Raw genomic sequence first — 17,702 nt, forward strand, 5'->3', positions numbered from 1 at the left:
CCTAATGTACTAAGGCAGTTTCGGGTGCAAATCTAATGCATTGCATGACCGTGTGTTATGTACAAAACTGGTGCATAAGCCTGAAACGTGTAGTTTACAGGTGACGAGCATGTAAAAATGTAAAATGTGTTTCTCTCCCTCTGTACATATACATTTGAGAGAGGACTGCATAAGACATGGGAGGACCACACAGAAAATATGAGGAGATATTGAAAGAGTGGCTGATCACATATTGCATTTGATTTGCTAAAATTTGGGTAACTAGTGATGGCTGTTCTTCTGTCAAATTTGATCTGCCCTTTAAATCAAGTCTACATAAGCAGCAACGTCTCCAAAGGGCATCAATATTTAATTGGCTATAACAGCCACCACTCCTCTGGAAAGATTTTGTGTGTGTCTGTGGGAATTTGTGTCCATTCAGTCAAAAAAGCACTTGTGAGATCAGATACTGATGATGGACGAAAAGGTCTGGCTCACAATCAACATTCCAATTCATCTCGAAGGTGTTCTGTGAAGTTGAAGTCAGGACTCAAGAGTTCCTCCACACCAAACCAGTCAAACCATGTCTATCTGGAGCTCACTTTGTGCACAGGGTCACAGTCATGCTGGAACAGGAAAGGGTCTTCCCCAAACTGCTGCCACAAAGTTAGAAGCATATAATTGTCTAAAATGTCTTTGTATGCTGCAGCATAAAAAAACTGCCCCAGACCATTATCCCTCTTCCACCAAACTTTACTGCTGGCATTTTACATTCTGGTAGGTAGCGTTCTCCTGGCGTCCACCAAACCCAGCTTCCCTCAAACATCAGACTGCCAGATAGTGAAGTGTGATTCGGCACTTCAGAGAACACATTTAACTATTCCAGAGTCCAGTACTGGCGTGCTTTACACTACTCCAGTCAACGCTTGGGATTGGACATAGTGATCTTAAGCTTGTGCAAAGCTGCTCGACCATGGAAAGCCATGTCATGAAGCTCCCGATGCACAGTTCTTGTACTGATGTTGTTTCCAAAGTCAGTTTGGAGCTCTTTAGTGAGTGATGCAACAAAAGACAAGCGATTTTTATGTGCTATGTGCTTCAGCACCCAGCAGCTCCGCTCTCTGAGTTTGCGTGGTGAGCTGTTGCTCCTAGACACTTCCATTTCACAACACAAGCACTTACAGCTGAACAGGGCAGATCTAGCAGGGCAAAAATATCACAAACTTGTGGCGAAAGAGGCATCTTATGACAGTGCCACGTTTAAAGTCACAGAGCTCTTCAGTATGACCCATTCTACTGTCAGTGTTTGTCCATGGAAATTGCACAGCTTTGTACTTAATGTTGTACACTTGTAAGCAAGGGAGGCTAAAACACCTGAACACAGTAATCAGGAAAGAGTCCACATATTACGGCCATATAGTGTAGATCTGGCTCTGTGTGCATTGCAAAGCCATTAGAAATCCATTTGGCTCGCAGCATGTCACTGCTAACAGTAAAAGCATTATCAGGCCTCTGGCCTTTCCCTAATGGCATCAGCACTCAGCTTAGAGTAAGCAGTAACTTGATCATGTCATTTAAGTGTTTTGTTTTAGACAGTTTCATACAGGAGATGTTGATTTTAAGCAAGCCTGATGTTTAAACATGGCACAGTATAAAACTAGGAGCGCAGTTCATTTATTACACTTTTCACTCTGTGCATTCTTTCTGCAGCAGTTTGACTATAAATGGTAAGCTCTGCTTTATCAATAGAGACACAAGCCACCTTAAGCAGGAATCAAATGTTTGGGATATTTTCAAACAATACATTTACACTGGACTTTATATTTACATTATTTTACATTCTTTGCATTGTTTGCATTATAGACACTGATAAGAGGATGAATGTTTATGTGAATGAAAGGCCAAATTGCAGCTCTACCAGCACAGCATAGGTATGCATGCCAGCTTACACTGAAAGATAAGTCAAAATAGCAATACATTTTGAGAGAGAATTTATAGTATTACAATTGTATGCCAAAGTTTGATGCCTGGTCAAATTACGTTTTGCTGATTTCCAAGAGTGAAAATAAGTTACACATCCTCTAACACGCTTCGTCAGTGATGCACAATTACTGTATATTTGCTGAATTTAACATACTAGGAACAAAAATGAATTGTGGCCTGTGCAAAAGTTATTTTTTTAGTTTTATTTTTTCAATATGTTGAATTTAGCATATAAATAGAAGTTATGGACTCAACATTGTAGAAAAATGGCATATTTAACCCTGATCCCTGTAAAGAATGTATTATTTTCACTCAGAAAATCAAGAAAACATGTCATTTGCATATGACCGTATGTTGGAAAAGTAGTACCTGTATCTGCAGTAAGGTGCTCTCCTCCTCCAGTGCTCTCTTGCAGGGCACCTGTTTCTTGCACACGTCGATTTGCCTCCTCTCCTCAGTAATGAGCATCTTAAGGGAGCGGATCTCCTCCTCCAGTGCCTGGATCTCCAGAGTTCCTTCACGGATCAGGCTCTCCTGCACATTTACCTTCTCATAGAAGATGCACATCTCCTCCTCTCTCTCCAATAGCTGTACACCCCTGTCAGACACACATACACATTTATGCACAAGGACAAAAATGTCTGCATTGCAAATCTACTTCCAAGATATATCAAGATCACTTGTAAATTAAAGTGAGAGTTTGGCAAAAAAATGTAAAATCAAATTTACACAAGTTTCCCCTTACCCCAAATGTAGTCAATTAGCCAAGAAATGTTTAGTGCCTGTACACTTCTTCAGAAACTGTAATGCTAATGTAGCTAATAACAGATAAATAAAAGAAGCCCCCAACCCCACCAGTTGGCACAGTGCTAAATGCACGCCTAAATCATCAAACATTTGCCTCACACCAGACAATTAAAGAAGCCAATTTTAGACACCAAACTGAATACAAATGGGGTAAGAGGAAATCATGTGTTTTACATTTAGACATGTGGCGTTCTCTTATCTAGAGTGACTTACAATTGACTCATGTCACAGATGTAGACGAATGTAGTGTTAGAAGTATTGTTCAAAACCCTTATTGTTATAGTGTGATGTGCTTGCTTGGGCAGGAAATTGAGACCCAGTCTGCAGGATGGCACAATGATACACCTATTGATTGTTCACTGAATTATCGCTTTAAAGGTGAACATCTGTTGGCCATCTACAGACTCACCTTTCATTTCGACTCTTGACAGACGCCTCATGGCTCTTGCGCATGTGCAGCAGCTCTTGCTCCTGGCTGTTGATCATGTGGGTGAGCTTGCTGATGTTCAGCCTTTGCTCTTCTCTCTTGCTCCGCATCTCCTGGAGCACCCAGGCCAGCTTGGAGATGTCGTTCTTGAGGCCATCCCTGATGGTGTGGCTGTGGACGTGCTTCAGACGAGACTTCTGCAGCAGCCTATAAAGATTGTATTACAGCTCTTAATAACACTGGGCTAGCAAGCACCATTTCCAACTGCCCTTTGATCTGCTTTAGCAGGCAGTTTTTTCAACAAAAAACCTGACTAAACATAATACTACAATGGATGCAAACTGCACTCGAATATGTGACACCAATATGATCTTCAAACTACTGCCATAGAGAGCTGCCATATGACAATATTTTATCATTATTGTTATAAACAATATGCTTTACTGAGTCTAGTGTGGATACGGTCAGTGCTTAAGTAACACTGACCATCTGTGTGTTTAATTGAAAATACAGCATAATCAGTCATGTTCGATTGGATTTAGTGCAGTGCAGCATATAAAAGTTGAATAAAAATGATTGTACCCCAGTTTTTAGATGCAGCAGTCCTAGTTGTCATAATATTGTGATATGTATCTCTTTAAGTATCATGATATCATGATACTTTTTCCATACTGCCCACCCCTACTTCAATACATTTTCTGCCTGTCCCTGTTTACATAAGTCTAAAAAGAAATGAATGAAAGTGAATGAGAGAAAGAGGGAGCACCTGTCTTTATAGATTGCATTGGTGCGCAGAATCTCAATCTCATTCTCCAGGATTTTGAACGTCTCCCTCATCTCAGTTGTTTGCTTGGTGGCAAACTGGATCAAGTTGACACACTTGTTCCGCTCACCCTTGATGATGTCGTACAGCTTACCGAACACGCTCAGTCTGATCACAGTAGGGGCACATTAAACAGTCACCATAAACATGAACAGGTCATTTGCCAGATTAATTAAAAGCAGTCTACACATGTAGTTATTAACAATGGCTGCATATTTTAGGATGAATACTGGCCAGCACAAAAACATACTCTAAAACAACAACACTGTGGATGAAGTAAAAAATAGGCTTATTCTATGATGCTCTTTTTCAGCCTTTTCTTTTGGCATGCACAACAAATGTCATCCATTAATAGTTCTCGCCACTTCATTTGCCTTTTCACTTTCTTCTTTTGGCAGTCCCTCGAGAGCAGTTTACCTCGACTGAGTCTCCTGGTGCTGTTTCTTGTGTTCCTGAATCTGCAGCTGTTTGCCCCGGATGTCCTGTTTGATACGGTTGCATCTCACCTACAAAGAGCCCGGTCTCAGTTAGCTCATTAGTTAATGTGGCATTCACACTGATAAGAAGTTCCAGAAAGACAAGAATGCAGTAACATATGCATAGGTGGTATCTTACAAATGTCTACCACATCTCCACATTACCGACATATATATAGATAGATAGATAGATAGATATGGTCATTGTAGTCAATAAAATGTCATTTCTGTCTGTTTTGAAGGACCCTCCGTTGAACTTTGCATTTCTGTTCTTCAATAACATTGATATCACTGTTGTCAGAAGAAAACTTCATATCTCCAAAATGGTAACTTTACAGGAGAAGGAAAAAACCTACTTTACTTTTAATGTAAGTCAATGGAACCAGAGTTTTTTCCAAGTAATTTTGGGCCATTTCTTTTGGTCCATTTATCATGAAATTTACATACAATTTAAAGGGCAACAGGCATTTTCATGTCGAAAACTGAAAAACAAAAATGGAGATATGAGGTTTTCTTCCGACAGTAGTGATATGTTGATTACAAATTGATTACAGTAACAGAAGCAAACTGTTTTTTCATCTCTGTAAGGGAGGAAGCAAATCAAATTTATAATTATAAAATAGTGTTTCTATGGTATTTAAGTGTGCTATTTTTTATTGTGGAAGTTGTACATTATTTTTTTTGCATCAAGAAAGCTTCAGTCATGCTGTCCATTTTATTTTGTCACGCCCATCTTTGTAGTGAGGCGCTCACCCTTCCCCTTTCACTCCACACTGCTCACTAGCAGCTCAACACAGAGTCACAACATTTCATACACAGACAGCCAACAGGGCCCAAGTCAATCTGGTAACAGGGAAAAAACATTTTAAACCTGCAAAAAGAGGCTACTGGAGCTCTCTGACAGTTTTGCATAAAGAGCAGGTGTAAATGTTCATATCACTGCTGTCGCAACAAAACCTTGTATCCCATTTTTGTTGTTTTTCAGTTTTTGGCAAATGCCTGTTGCGCTTTACATTGTGTGTAAATTTCATGATGAATAGAACCAAAAAAATAGCCCAGAATTACTTGGAAAAAAGTTCCGCTGACTTACATTAAAAATAAAATATGTTTTTTTCCTTCTCCTGTCAAGTTACCTTTTTGGAGATATGATGTTTTGTTCCGATAACAGCGATATGCAGAGGTTATAATAAGACACTGTACCTGAGCTTTGAGCAACTCTCGGCTCTTCTGATTTCTCTCGTCTGCTTTAATGAGGGTGAGGGTGGTAAGGTGGTGTAACTCCTCTCGACGGCGATTGGACTCCCTTATCAGAGCTTGTTTCTGCTCTACACACTGCTCCACCACCTGAACCTCATGAACCATTACTGATTGCTGTTCTCATACACAGACACACACAAACAACCTAAAGTTTATAAAATATTACATTTTTATCTGCTTATTTGGGCTATAAGATTCTGTTAACCAAATGTATACCTCATGAGCTAGGGTCAGTTTCAACTTGTCTACTTCGTTTTGCAGATCCTTAATTTTCTGTTGCAAGTCATCATTCCTAGGCATTAAATCCCTCTGGAAAAAATGCATTTTTGGTACCATCATATAATTAGAAACAAACTGCATTACAAATTGAATTTAATCATGTTTTGCACAACTGAAATGCTAATACACAAGTAGACACAATTGCACAAATATATTTAATAACTGTGTTAGGTTGTAGGGGAGTAGGTGTCATGTTTATTTAGATCTCATAAATACTAAAAATGTTAAGTTTGGAAAAGAAATCCAAATAAACATATACAAAGCACAGAGTAACAGAACATTTACATTGCAAAGCATAAATCTTCGTTTCATCTGTATAGGGACTTAACTGGACATTTAGTTGTACAAGCTACAAGCTTTTTGTCCTCATTAAACAGAAATAGATGACTACATTTGCTGAGAGCTGAATGTCATGCATTGGCTGTACTGGTACATGTCACAAGCATCACTAAAGCTTCTCTCTACAATCCCATCGTGATAGTGATATTTACATGACCCACTTCACACTATGTGTTAAAGGTTATAAAGGATGTAACTGTGTTAAGTACTTTAATTAATGAACAAAGTTGTGAAATAACTAAAGTTTAGGAAGTCAACCACGTCTGAAGCTCCTACTCCCAACATCTAACTTCATATGAAGTTTCATCTCTACCTTCTGTTTCCTGTGACAAAGTTTTCAAACACCTCTGCATCTCATCCCTGTTCCTGAGTATTATCTCTCGGTTCTATGTCTAGTTTTACAGCATAAAGCAGAAGCTGCCCAGAACTTCAGCCCAAGTTACTTCTCCATCAATTAATTTGACCTTTGAAGGCCTTGATGTGTACTAAGGTGAGGCACAATGAACATATCAAGCATATTGTGTGCAAAAAGAACGCTGAACAGTAAAATGTGTTTGCATATTTTCCTGCACCAGGAATCAAGATGCTGACAAAATCAATGAAAAGCAAGTAACTAGGAGCACAAAATTAAACTTCCTGTTTTGTAACTAAAGGCGTGTTTGTCACGAACATCACTCTCACTTCCCTTTAATTTCTTGAACTACAGAAGTTTCAAACTTTTGCAGCTGCTGAAAACCCTATAGAGAAACCTAAAAAGTAATACCTTATAATTAAGACATTTGAGCTGCTGAGTTGGCCTTAATTCTATAAGCCTGTCATTGTCATTTGACACAATCTTTGCATGACTTGACAATGCAGTGCTGATACTGAAACCTTGAGTATGGGCTGATACTTATACTGAAACCCTGAGTGTCTGCCTATACTGATATCTAAACCTTTAGTATCGGCCTATGCTATTGATATTGAGACACTGAGTGTCGGCCTGTACCGACATTGATATTAAAACGCTGGGCCTCATTCACCAATATCTTCTTAAGTTTCTTCTTAAATTTGTTCTTGAGAAAGGAGCTAAGAAAATGTTTGTGTCTGTTGATGTTCTTAAACTGCAAAATTGTTCGCACTTTTGTGATCTTGAGTGTGTGTAGATTCTTCTTACCTAAGAACAAATCCTAATTAAGAAAACATTGGTGAACGTCAGAATCTTCAAAAAAAACTGCATAAGTGGGATTTGAGAAAGGCTTCCTTTTAAGAACGGTTGGTGAAAGAAGCACACACCCGAGTACTGGCCTACACCGATGCCGATTTCAAAACCTTCGGTATCAGCTTATAACAATACTGATATATAGACCTTGAGTGTAGACCTACACAGATACGTTAACAAACCCTAAGTATCAGTTAACACCAAATATAATAACAAAATCTTAAATATTGCCTGACTCTGATATTGATGCGGTTAAAAAAAGGAAAAACTATTCTAAGATTCAAAATTAGCTAATTTTAAATCAATCACTTAAGATGAGCATCTAGTAAAATCACATCACACAGTGTGACTGAGTGCAATTTCAAGACAGATTTGTTATAAGATTGGATTTGTGCTTCCATTCCTTATTGAACAGAAAATAAAAGCAAACATTTGCTGAGGGCTGAATGCCTAAATTGGCATGATGTAGGGACATCCAGTAAACAATAATGCACTACAGAAACAACACCTATTTTTACATTCTAGCATTGCAATATTAATATAAAAACTACTGTGTAGCAGTAAGTATATAATACTTCACGATAGATCTGTAACAAGACTGGATCATATTTGATCCAGCATTTTCTGCTGATATTGCTGCAAAACAGTGCTATCTGTAACACTTGTAAGGTAGGTGACATAGATACTCTTTATGGCCATCCAGTACATGCGATACCATAGAAAAATTCCCAGAACAATATCAATTCATTTTAATTCAGCTTCCTTTGATTGATCAACCTAACTTGCTATGGTACAGTGATTGTGTCTGCTTAACTATAGCTAATTCTGCACTCCAGACTAACCTGGGACTTGGTTTTGTTGTAGAGCTCCTGAGTATGGGTTAGGGCATCTTTGGCCACTTTTAGCTGCAGCTGCATCTTCTTTAGGCCACGCAGCAGCCTGTCCTTCTCTCGCACTTTCCGGGCAAGGTTCTCATGAAGAGACATCCTCTCCACCATAGTGTGGTTCATATTGATGTCCAGCACGCCTCTGTGTAGTAGCATAACAGAAAACAGGTTTCTCTCAGCACATATGAGTCAACTAGCATACAATGGTAATTATTCAACCAGTAACCAGCAATTATGCTTTTAGGGCTCATATCATGGATATGATACAATTCACATACAACTCACTAGCCTGCCCATGCAGTTCATATATGGAAAGGAAGCAGCAAAAACACGCCTGTGTTAAATTAACTGGTTTTGTATGCCACTGCGTATATATACATCCACCAATTTAGCCTACAGCAGTTTAGCCCTGCCCATTCTGCAGAAGTTATAAGGAGCGTTTCATCCTAGACAGATTTCTTTAATGAGAGACAGTACAAACCAGGCAATTAGAAGAGATGGTTTACATATATCAGTCTTAAAGGCACAGTAACCAAAACGACCTGTTTAATTACAAGGGATTACAAAGGTTGGAAAATGGCCATGTAAAAATAAAACACATCTGTGCAGAGAACCACACAAACATCATGAATGGACCCCAGAGTATAAATAAAAGAAAAACGCAGGATCAGTGTTTACAATATTTTGTGTCTATATTCAACTTTGATCATGTGAGTGTATTAATATAAACAGGATGAGTTCAATAAACAGCCCTGCTCATGTATTCTGTGTGTAATTCTCACCTCTGTCCCAGGAGGATGGTCTCTTTCTCCTTGGTCATCTCTAGTTCTTTAAGCAGCAGGTTGCTCTCTCTCTGAGCCGCCTCCAGGTGAGCCCTGCAGCCCTCCAGCTCCCTCGCCACTGCCCTGCGCTCTTCCTCTAGATGCCTGCACCGTGCCTGTGTCTTCTTCTTCAGCTCTGCCAGCTCCAGCAGCTGCTCCTCTAGCACAGCCTTACGTTTCTCCACATCTCTGTTACACATACATACACACCTGTTACAGTGCACTGAAATACAGTAGTATTTCAGCTTTTGAAGGCACCACTGTTATCAGACCTGGATATTATCACTATGTTTTTGCTGGTAAACGGTTGTGTATTTGATGAGCTTATGAGAAACAATTAGTCACTTATTACATGGTGAACTAAAACAGGTTTATAGCATTTACGTCTTCTTGCGGTTGATTCTCTCAATCTCCTTCCCCAGCTGACCAGGCATGGAGAGCAGCTGGGCCAGTTCAGCCTGCAGACCCAAAGACAACACAGACATCAAAAGTCTCGCTGAAGAAACGGAGGACGGCCGCTTCCTGACTGACAGATGTAGCTCACCTCTTTACTCTCTATTGTCTCCTTCTTCTCCTCAAGTTCCCGCTGTTCTTTCTGCATCTGTTTGTAGCGAGCCTCCATGTCCTCGGTTAAACTTCTGATCTCCTGTCGTCTTTGAGCGATCTCCTTCTTCATCTCATCACAGCTCTCCTTCAGAGCCAGGTAGCGCTTCTCCTGCTCCTAGAAGCATATAAACACAAACATAAACACACACACATACACAACCGCTGAATATTTAGAAACTTACAAATTGCCAGTTACAAATTGTATTAATCATGTTTTACTCTACTAAAATGATTATATTCCAATCATAATTCCACACAATTACACCAATGTATTTACAGTTTTTAGAAACGCCAGCAAGCATCAACAACATCAGCACTAGCTTTCCCAGAACAAGAATACTTTGTTAATCAGAGCACAAACACCTCCGAAACACTCATTACTGTCAGCATTAAGGTAGATCTACTATTGTAGGTAAATCTATTAAGTAGTAATGAATTATTTATTCTTTAGTTTTATTTTTTATTTTATAATTAGTTTCTTATTCTTAGGTTGATCATGTAAACAACCAAAAAAACAAAACAAAAAAAACAAAACACATGTAAGTAACAGATACAGAAAATGCTTAGTCTATCTGCTTTGCATCATTTGGCCACATGTTCTCATCCATTTCATCAGAGCTAATGTCCTCTTTTGCTTATACTCAGTGCCGGGCCAAAAATGAGCCGTCCATCGTGAACAAAATGACTTCAGAAATGACACCACTTTTTATAGATGTTCAACACTGGAGTAGCACAGCTCAGACGAGAATCAGCTGTGATTGGCCTTTACATACAGCCAATCAGAAATTAGTCTCTATAACCATTATATTTAGTTGGTCTTTGATTGTTGTCCGATATAGTATTTGTGATTTAGCACACTGATTTCCAGTTTACTGTCATGTTAGATTTTGGAGTTTTGTAATAGTGTATGCAAGCATTTGCAAATTTCCGTCTAGAAATACACAGTTTTCCTAAAGGCTGAGGCTGAGTGAGCAGTGAACAAAAAAAACTGTGAAACTTTGTTCACTGAATGTATTCATTATTCAAGTGTGGACAAAACTGTTCATGGTTGGTCCATATGCAGTGTTGTTGTGCTCACTGTGCAAAGGGTTTTGAAAAAGAGAACTCTACTCAAAATTCCTGTTAATAGCAGTAATAACTATTGGGTTGCAAGGATGTAGGTGTTATGACTTTTCTTAAAGTCCAGATAATTCGATGATTTTTTCATATGTGCTGCTTATAACTACTTAAACTTTAATTAAACACTACTGAGTGATTATCTAGCAGTAAGAATTTCATCATGTTTATAATGAATGTTTCCAAGATCGTAAACCATCATTCATCATCACTAAGGATCAGCAGTTAATGTGTGCCACTCAAGGGATATAATGTGTTTTGATATGAGGTTTCCAATTATTGCTGTACTCCTCTTACTCCAGTATTGATCAACTGCCAAAACAGTGTGTTTTCTTTGCTTATTTATTAATTGAAGTCTGCATACTTACAACAGGCTTTGGTTGGCTCTCATATTCTTTCTCAAGACAAATCTTTTCCTCCTGGAGACTGAAAATACATCAAACACGAGTCATCATTTCTGTAGAAAGCAAATGATAAATTCAGTTCCAAGAAAGAGGAACATGGGCATTTGCAGTGGTTTTTTCCCCAGTTACATCTTGGTGAAATTGTAGTATTTATTGGTTTGTGGTTGTTAAGGATTTCTACAACAACTTCGTACTACATTTCTGCATGTTCAAATCATTTTGGTTGCCTTGGGGGATTTTGTAGATGGGAGAGAATTCTGAGTTTGAGTCAGATGTTTTTAGGAATTGTTCAAGCATTCGAGAAAAAATGTAGAACAAAAACAAAGTTAGCTAAGATTTTCCAGCAGTTATGTAGTGATTGTATTTATTATTTGATCTGGAAACCTGCATAAAGGACTTTTTGTTTTCAGGGGTATCTTGGGGCAAAGTGTATTGTTTTTGTTTGAGGTTCTGAGTCATCTGTTTAGAAAATGTGAAATCAGGATTGGCTGCATTTAACCAACTGAGAAAAATTGTCATAACAACTCATTTGCAAACTCTCAACAGTGTCATGAATTGCTCACTCGCTTACTTGTTTACTCAGTATTTGTGTCATAATTGTTTCAAGATCAGATTTCAGTCTTGAAATGGATGTATTAACATGTGTCCATCCACACAAACAAGAAGGTCCACAGTACTTGCAGAGTGCTACTGCTGCACTATCAGCAGCAGAAAGGCTGTTGAAGCTGCTCTGAATGACAACACAGTGGGCAAGGTGAATTCCTCAATGCAGAATTGGCTGAAGATGAAGGATTCATCTTCAGGAGGTTTTTATAGGCGTCTGTTGAAAGTGCATCTGGGTGTCATGTGCCCATTCCTTTGTGGGGGGAAGTGATCCTGGCTTCCAAACAAACTGTCATAATACAGTACAGTCAAAGAACAACATGTGATTGTAACATATTAATAATATATGATGAAACTTCCGCATCATGCGTGGTGATTATGATTACGATGAATATTTCCATAATGATTTAACCACAAATATACATCATCGCCACTTCCCACCCCCAGCCTTTTCCTTCCTGGATATTTCTCACATTATTGCCTGTTGCTTAGCAGTACAACAGTAACTTCTTTTTGGTCAGTCGTGTTGGTTGTGGCACGGCACACAGTGTTCATTTCCATGCTGTACTTTGGAGGCGTTATTGACCTTTTGAACACAAGGATGAAGTATTGTGCTGAGACATGTGGAGGAAAGAAACAGGAGTGCCAGGCGTCAGCAACCTTTAGCAACCACAGCAAAGATGTTGTTTTGAGATTACTTGACTTGGTCACATTGTCACTTAGAAATCATAACCGCACACACATACTCTCTACAGAGCTACTACTTTCATGTATGTCTATCCACCAGGTGTTGACTATATAACAATATATTGTTTTTATTACACATCACAATAAACTCTTCTGATTTTCTCTATTTCTACATATTTGTCAAGAGACAAAAGGCAAGCATTTTTAAATGATCATTCCATTTATTGGAGGTAAAAGAGTTTTTCAACATCAATATCAACACTGTGAAAACAAATTTATCCACCTTGCTGCACCACCTTCAGCAGCAACTGCAGCCAAACATGTCCTATTACTGGAAATGAATCTTCCACACTGCTGTGGAGGAATTCTGGCCCACTCTTCTCGGTAGAATTGCTTTAATTCAGCCTTTGGAAGGCTTTTGTGTCTTTTTAAAGACCTGCCACAGCAGCTCAATGGGGTATGATGTTCTTATTGTGGAATGCTGTGTTAGCTTCACACCAGATGTAACAGGACCCAAACGGGTCTTCTAAAAAGTTCCACTTTTGACTCATCAGTCCATAGAACATTATTCCTAAAGGCTTGGGGGTCATCAAGGTGTTTTTTGGCAATGATGAAATGAGCTGTTACAGTGGTGCTTGAAAATTTGTGAACCCTTTAGAATTTTCTATATTTCTGCATAAACCTAAAACCTCATCAGATTTTCACACAAGTCCTAAAAGTAGATAAAGAGAACCAAATTAAACAAATGAGACACAAATATTAGACTGGGTTGTTAACTTTTTTGAGGAAAATGATCCAATATTACATATCTGTGAGTGGCAAAAGTATTTGAACCTTTAGGATTAGCAGATAATTTGAAGGTGAAATTGGAGTAATCAGGCAATCAGGGAATCAGGTGTGAGTGATCACCCTGTTTTATTTAGAACAGGGATCTATCACAGTCTGATCTTCACAGCACATGTTTGTGGAAGTGTATCATGGCACAAACAAAGGAGATTTCTAAAGATCTTAGAAGAAGAGATGTTGATGATTATCAGGCCGGAAAAGGTTACAAAACCATCTCTAAAGTGTTTGGACTCCACTGATCCACAGTCGTCCAAATTCTTTAGAGATGTTTTTGTATTACGCTCCCCAGGAGTGGTCGACCAACAAAGATCACACCAAGAGCAAGACGTGTAATAGTCCACAAGGTCACATAGGAACCCAGGGTAAGTTCTAGGCAACTAAAGGCCTCACAGTGGCCAATGTGTTAATGTTCATGAGTCCACAATCAGGAGAACACTGAACAACAATGGTGTGTATGGCAGGGTTGCAAGGTGAAAGCTGCTGCTTTCCAAAAGCCTGTCTGCAGTTTCTTAAAGATCACATGGACCAGCCAGAAAGCTATTGGAACAATGTTTTGTGGACAGATGAGACCAAAATAGATTTTTTTGGTTTAAATGAGAAGCGATATGTTTGGAGAAAGGAAAACTCTGCATTCCAGCTTAAAAACCTTATCCTATCTGTGAAACACGCTGGTGGTAGTATCATGGTTTGGGCCTGTTTTGCTGCATCTGGGCCAGGACAGCTTGCCATCATTGATGGAACAATGAAGTAAAATGTCAGGACATCTGTCCATGAGCTGAAACTCCGTGGGTCATGCAGCAAGACAACGACCCTACGCACACAAGTTGTTCTACCAAAGAATAAATTGAATGTTTTGGAATGGCCAAGTCAAAGTCCTGACCTTAATCCTACAGAAAAGTTGTGGAAGGACCTGAAGCTTCCATGGGAGGAAACCCACCTACATAACAGAGTTGAAACTGTTTTGTACGGAGCAAAAGGGGCTAAAATTCCACCAAACCAATGTGCCGGACTAATCAACAGTTAACGGAAACGTTTAGTGGCAATTGCTGCACAAGGGGGTCACATCAGATACTGAAAGGCTAGTCACTTCTGGAAAGATTTAACACTGTTCTAAATTTTCTCCAGGTGGAGACAATGGCTCTCAGTGTGGTTCACTGCAATCCCAGCTAAATGGCTCTGTAACCCTTTTCAGACTAATATATTTCAATGACTTTCTTTCTTATCGCTTCCAGAATTTCCTTTAACCAAAGCATAGTGGCTGCATGCTGAGACCTTTCAATCACAGTTCACACTGCTGTAAAGGTTCTATTTATGTGATGTTTACATTAAACAGGGTCGGCTGTAATCAAGCCAGGATGTATCTGGTTTAAAGATCTCAACTGTCAACTAAATTTTGTTAACTACATTCTTCATGTCACAGAATACTGTCAATACACTGAGAAATCGCATGTCCTGGCAATTCTAAGAGGTCCATCAGAGAGTAATCGGTCATGTTTAGCTGGATGTATCATTTAATTAGATGTCCTCCTCTTGTTTTCATCCATTTTGATAGCATTTCTAAAATGTGGCACTTTTGTTTGGCTGGGGTATTGTGTCTGTTCTAACTTATCAAAGCCCAGGAAAATGATCATGGTACATATTGTGTATCATGACAAAGAAATAAAATATATTTGTAGTTATCACATTGCTTTTCTTTTAACTTCCTTAATTGTACTTAAAACTATTCAAATGTCACTCAGAAGAAGCTCGCCTACCACTCAAGCTGGTACTGCATCTGGTACTCTCTGTCCTCAGACTCGCGGAGCTTGTTGTGGAACTGAAGGAGCTGCTGCCTCATGCGGCTGACCTCTGTGTCCTGGCCCTCTGGAAACAACTCAGCTTTATCCAGCTCCTGCTGCTGACGCTCCAGCTCTGCACGAAAATGCTTTGCTTCCTGCAGCAGATTCAGCTCAGACTCCTGAGAGCTAAAGGAGCAATGACCCTGTTACATACCAACTGAAGTGCTATGTACTTGCTGAGCTACTCCATATGGTGTTAAGTAGCCAAACAGTTGAGCTGTTCTATAGTATTATGGCTGATCTACTGCATACTAGCTGTGCTACAAACAAGCTAATATATGATTCCGGAGCTGTTACTGGGAAAAATGTTACATACTGGCTCTTACCTTCTAAGAGTGCCATGTAGCAGATCGAAGCTGGCCTTCAGTCTAGCTACTTTAGCCCCACTGATCTTCCCCATTGAGAAGAGCTAAAAAAATCAGAAACAATTTCAAGACATTACAAACATCAAAGCCTCAGATGAATAAATATATTCAGGTTCACTTGGATTCAGTTCAGAGGTGTCTGGAACACATCCATGTGTTTGCAGCCTCAGGGAGACCAGTGTTGCGCACTTTTTTAAAACGCTCTTAAACACAAGCGAACAGGCCTGAGCTTTGAATGTGGTTTATCTGGAAGCTAAACCACTGTTTTTACCCTTAAAATCTCCATGGGTTATTGGGATCAGCACAAAGGGAGAACATCTGTGTTTGTTTCCACTGCAAAAAAAAAACACAAATGCAAACTCCACCTCTCGACTGGTTTTAAAGCAATGTAGCATAAAATCCTCTCCAATTTTGAAAATCTTTTATCCGTAGTGCATGGCATTGATAGGCTGTTGATGAAAGACAAATCAAAGACCCACAGGTCTGCTGACCGACTGTTCGAGTATTTGCAGGCCTCACAGTGACGTCACTTAGATCCAGGATACATATGCGCCTGGCACGCACATGAAGCAACCCCATAGAATGAAAAAAAGGACCAGCTGATGTAAGAAAGAGAAATTCAGGGGCTCAGGCTTTCCACTGATGTGGTGTCCATGACATGAATCAGTATGGTGTCATCTGACTGCAAACTCAAATACCTGCTTTTTGACTGTTTTTCAGCTACTACAATGTTTCTGTCACTAAAGCACAAAAAGTGATTGGAATATCATGTTTGGTACCAATATTAACATGGGGATAATTACTTTCAGCACCCTTTTACATAATGTACTTATCTTCTGCATCAATATTTTCCTAGGCTTTGGGGAGCAGCTGAAGCAACATTTTCATCAAAATTGTAATTTTCTTTCTTTCTAATTTTCTTGGTTCTCATAACCACAGTCTTCATGGCTGACTCTATGTAGCTATATGCAGACAATAACCACAGAATTAAAATGAAGATAAGTGCTTATATAAAATAAATACACCAAATATACTCTAAAGCTATCACACACACGACAGATATCCGGAGGGTAGTGCTGGTCATGACAGCTTTTCTGTTATCATATTCTATTACTGAGTGCTGTTTTGAGGAGATTTCCTGAAGTAGAACCATGATAAGCCAGAAGTGAGAGTTTACAGCAAGCCCATGTGGGGTTTAGGGCAAGTCATGAGGCTTCCATGTGGAATACTGGCTTTGAAGCGAGACGCAGACACTGATGGATCAAATCATGTTTGAATTGCATGCCCTGACAATGACTCAAAATAAAGAAGGGTCTGATATACAGTACAAAAAGGCAAGGGAAACAAATATTGAAATGTCAATTATTAACATAAAAACCTAGATTAATGAGGGAACGAAAAAGGGGAATTTTGAAAGACATCCTGCTTGACAAAACTGGCACTGCAGCCTAAGGTTTCCTTCATGGTTTTATAAAGAACAGATGAACTGCCTTTGCCTCGTTGTATGCTATGGAAGGTTGGAGGCATGGAACAGATGCAACACCCAAATTGACACATATTTTTTATATACTATTTGTGGGTTTTTGACATAATATATTCTGGTCAGCTCCAAGTATATGTTGTTGATTCTATGTAGCTATGTGCAGACAATAAATCCTTACAGAACTGTGCTTACTTGTTTATTTATTTTTAGACTTTTGCCTAATTTTTCACCCAACTTTAGTCACGACCAATTCACACCTGCTAACTGTTTAACCAAGTTGAGATGTTTGCAACTCTTGTGGCTGAGTTTCATGTAGGTTTGAAGCACCTGAAGCAGTATGAAAGTTTCACTGTATACAGCCAGCCTAAGGTTGCTGTTTTTGAAACCTGCGTCACGTGAACAGTGCATGTGTTCCATAAGAGGCCTGGTGTTGACATCACATAAAGAGACTGTGAGAATGAATTCAGTATGTTAC

At 39.2% G+C, this 17,702-nt stretch overlaps 1 protein-coding gene across 1 annotated transcript in view; it reads right to left on the reverse strand.

Moving 5' to 3' along the window:
• The window catches only part of ccdc146 (coiled-coil domain containing 146), a 32,521-nt gene that overhangs the window by 7,901 nt on the left and 6,918 nt on the right, over positions 1 to 17,702 (reverse strand). Inside the window, exons 3-15 of the mRNA XM_036576753.1 lie at positions 15,706 to 15,788; positions 15,296 to 15,505; positions 11,370 to 11,427; positions 9,824 to 10,000; positions 9,664 to 9,737; positions 9,241 to 9,468; positions 8,414 to 8,600; positions 5,969 to 6,061; positions 5,696 to 5,866; positions 4,437 to 4,525; positions 3,963 to 4,127; positions 3,179 to 3,403; positions 2,332 to 2,560 (exon numbers count right to left, since the gene is read on the reverse strand). Coding sequence (XP_036432646.1) covers positions 2,332 to 2,560; positions 3,179 to 3,403; positions 3,963 to 4,127; positions 4,437 to 4,525; positions 5,696 to 5,866; positions 5,969 to 6,061; positions 8,414 to 8,600; positions 9,241 to 9,468; positions 9,664 to 9,737; positions 9,824 to 10,000; positions 11,370 to 11,427; positions 15,296 to 15,505; positions 15,706 to 15,788 — 1,989 coding nt within the window. The remainder of the gene's footprint in view (positions 1 to 2,331; positions 2,561 to 3,178; positions 3,404 to 3,962; positions 4,128 to 4,436; positions 4,526 to 5,695; positions 5,867 to 5,968; positions 6,062 to 8,413; positions 8,601 to 9,240; positions 9,469 to 9,663; positions 9,738 to 9,823; positions 10,001 to 11,369; positions 11,428 to 15,295; positions 15,506 to 15,705; positions 15,789 to 17,702) is intronic.

The sequence above is a fragment of the Colossoma macropomum genome, unplaced genomic scaffold (genome assembly GCF_904425465.1).
Source record: "Colossoma macropomum unplaced genomic scaffold, Colossoma_macropomum, whole genome shotgun sequence".
Lineage (NCBI taxonomy): Eukaryota > Metazoa > Chordata > Actinopteri > Characiformes > Serrasalmidae > Colossoma > Colossoma macropomum.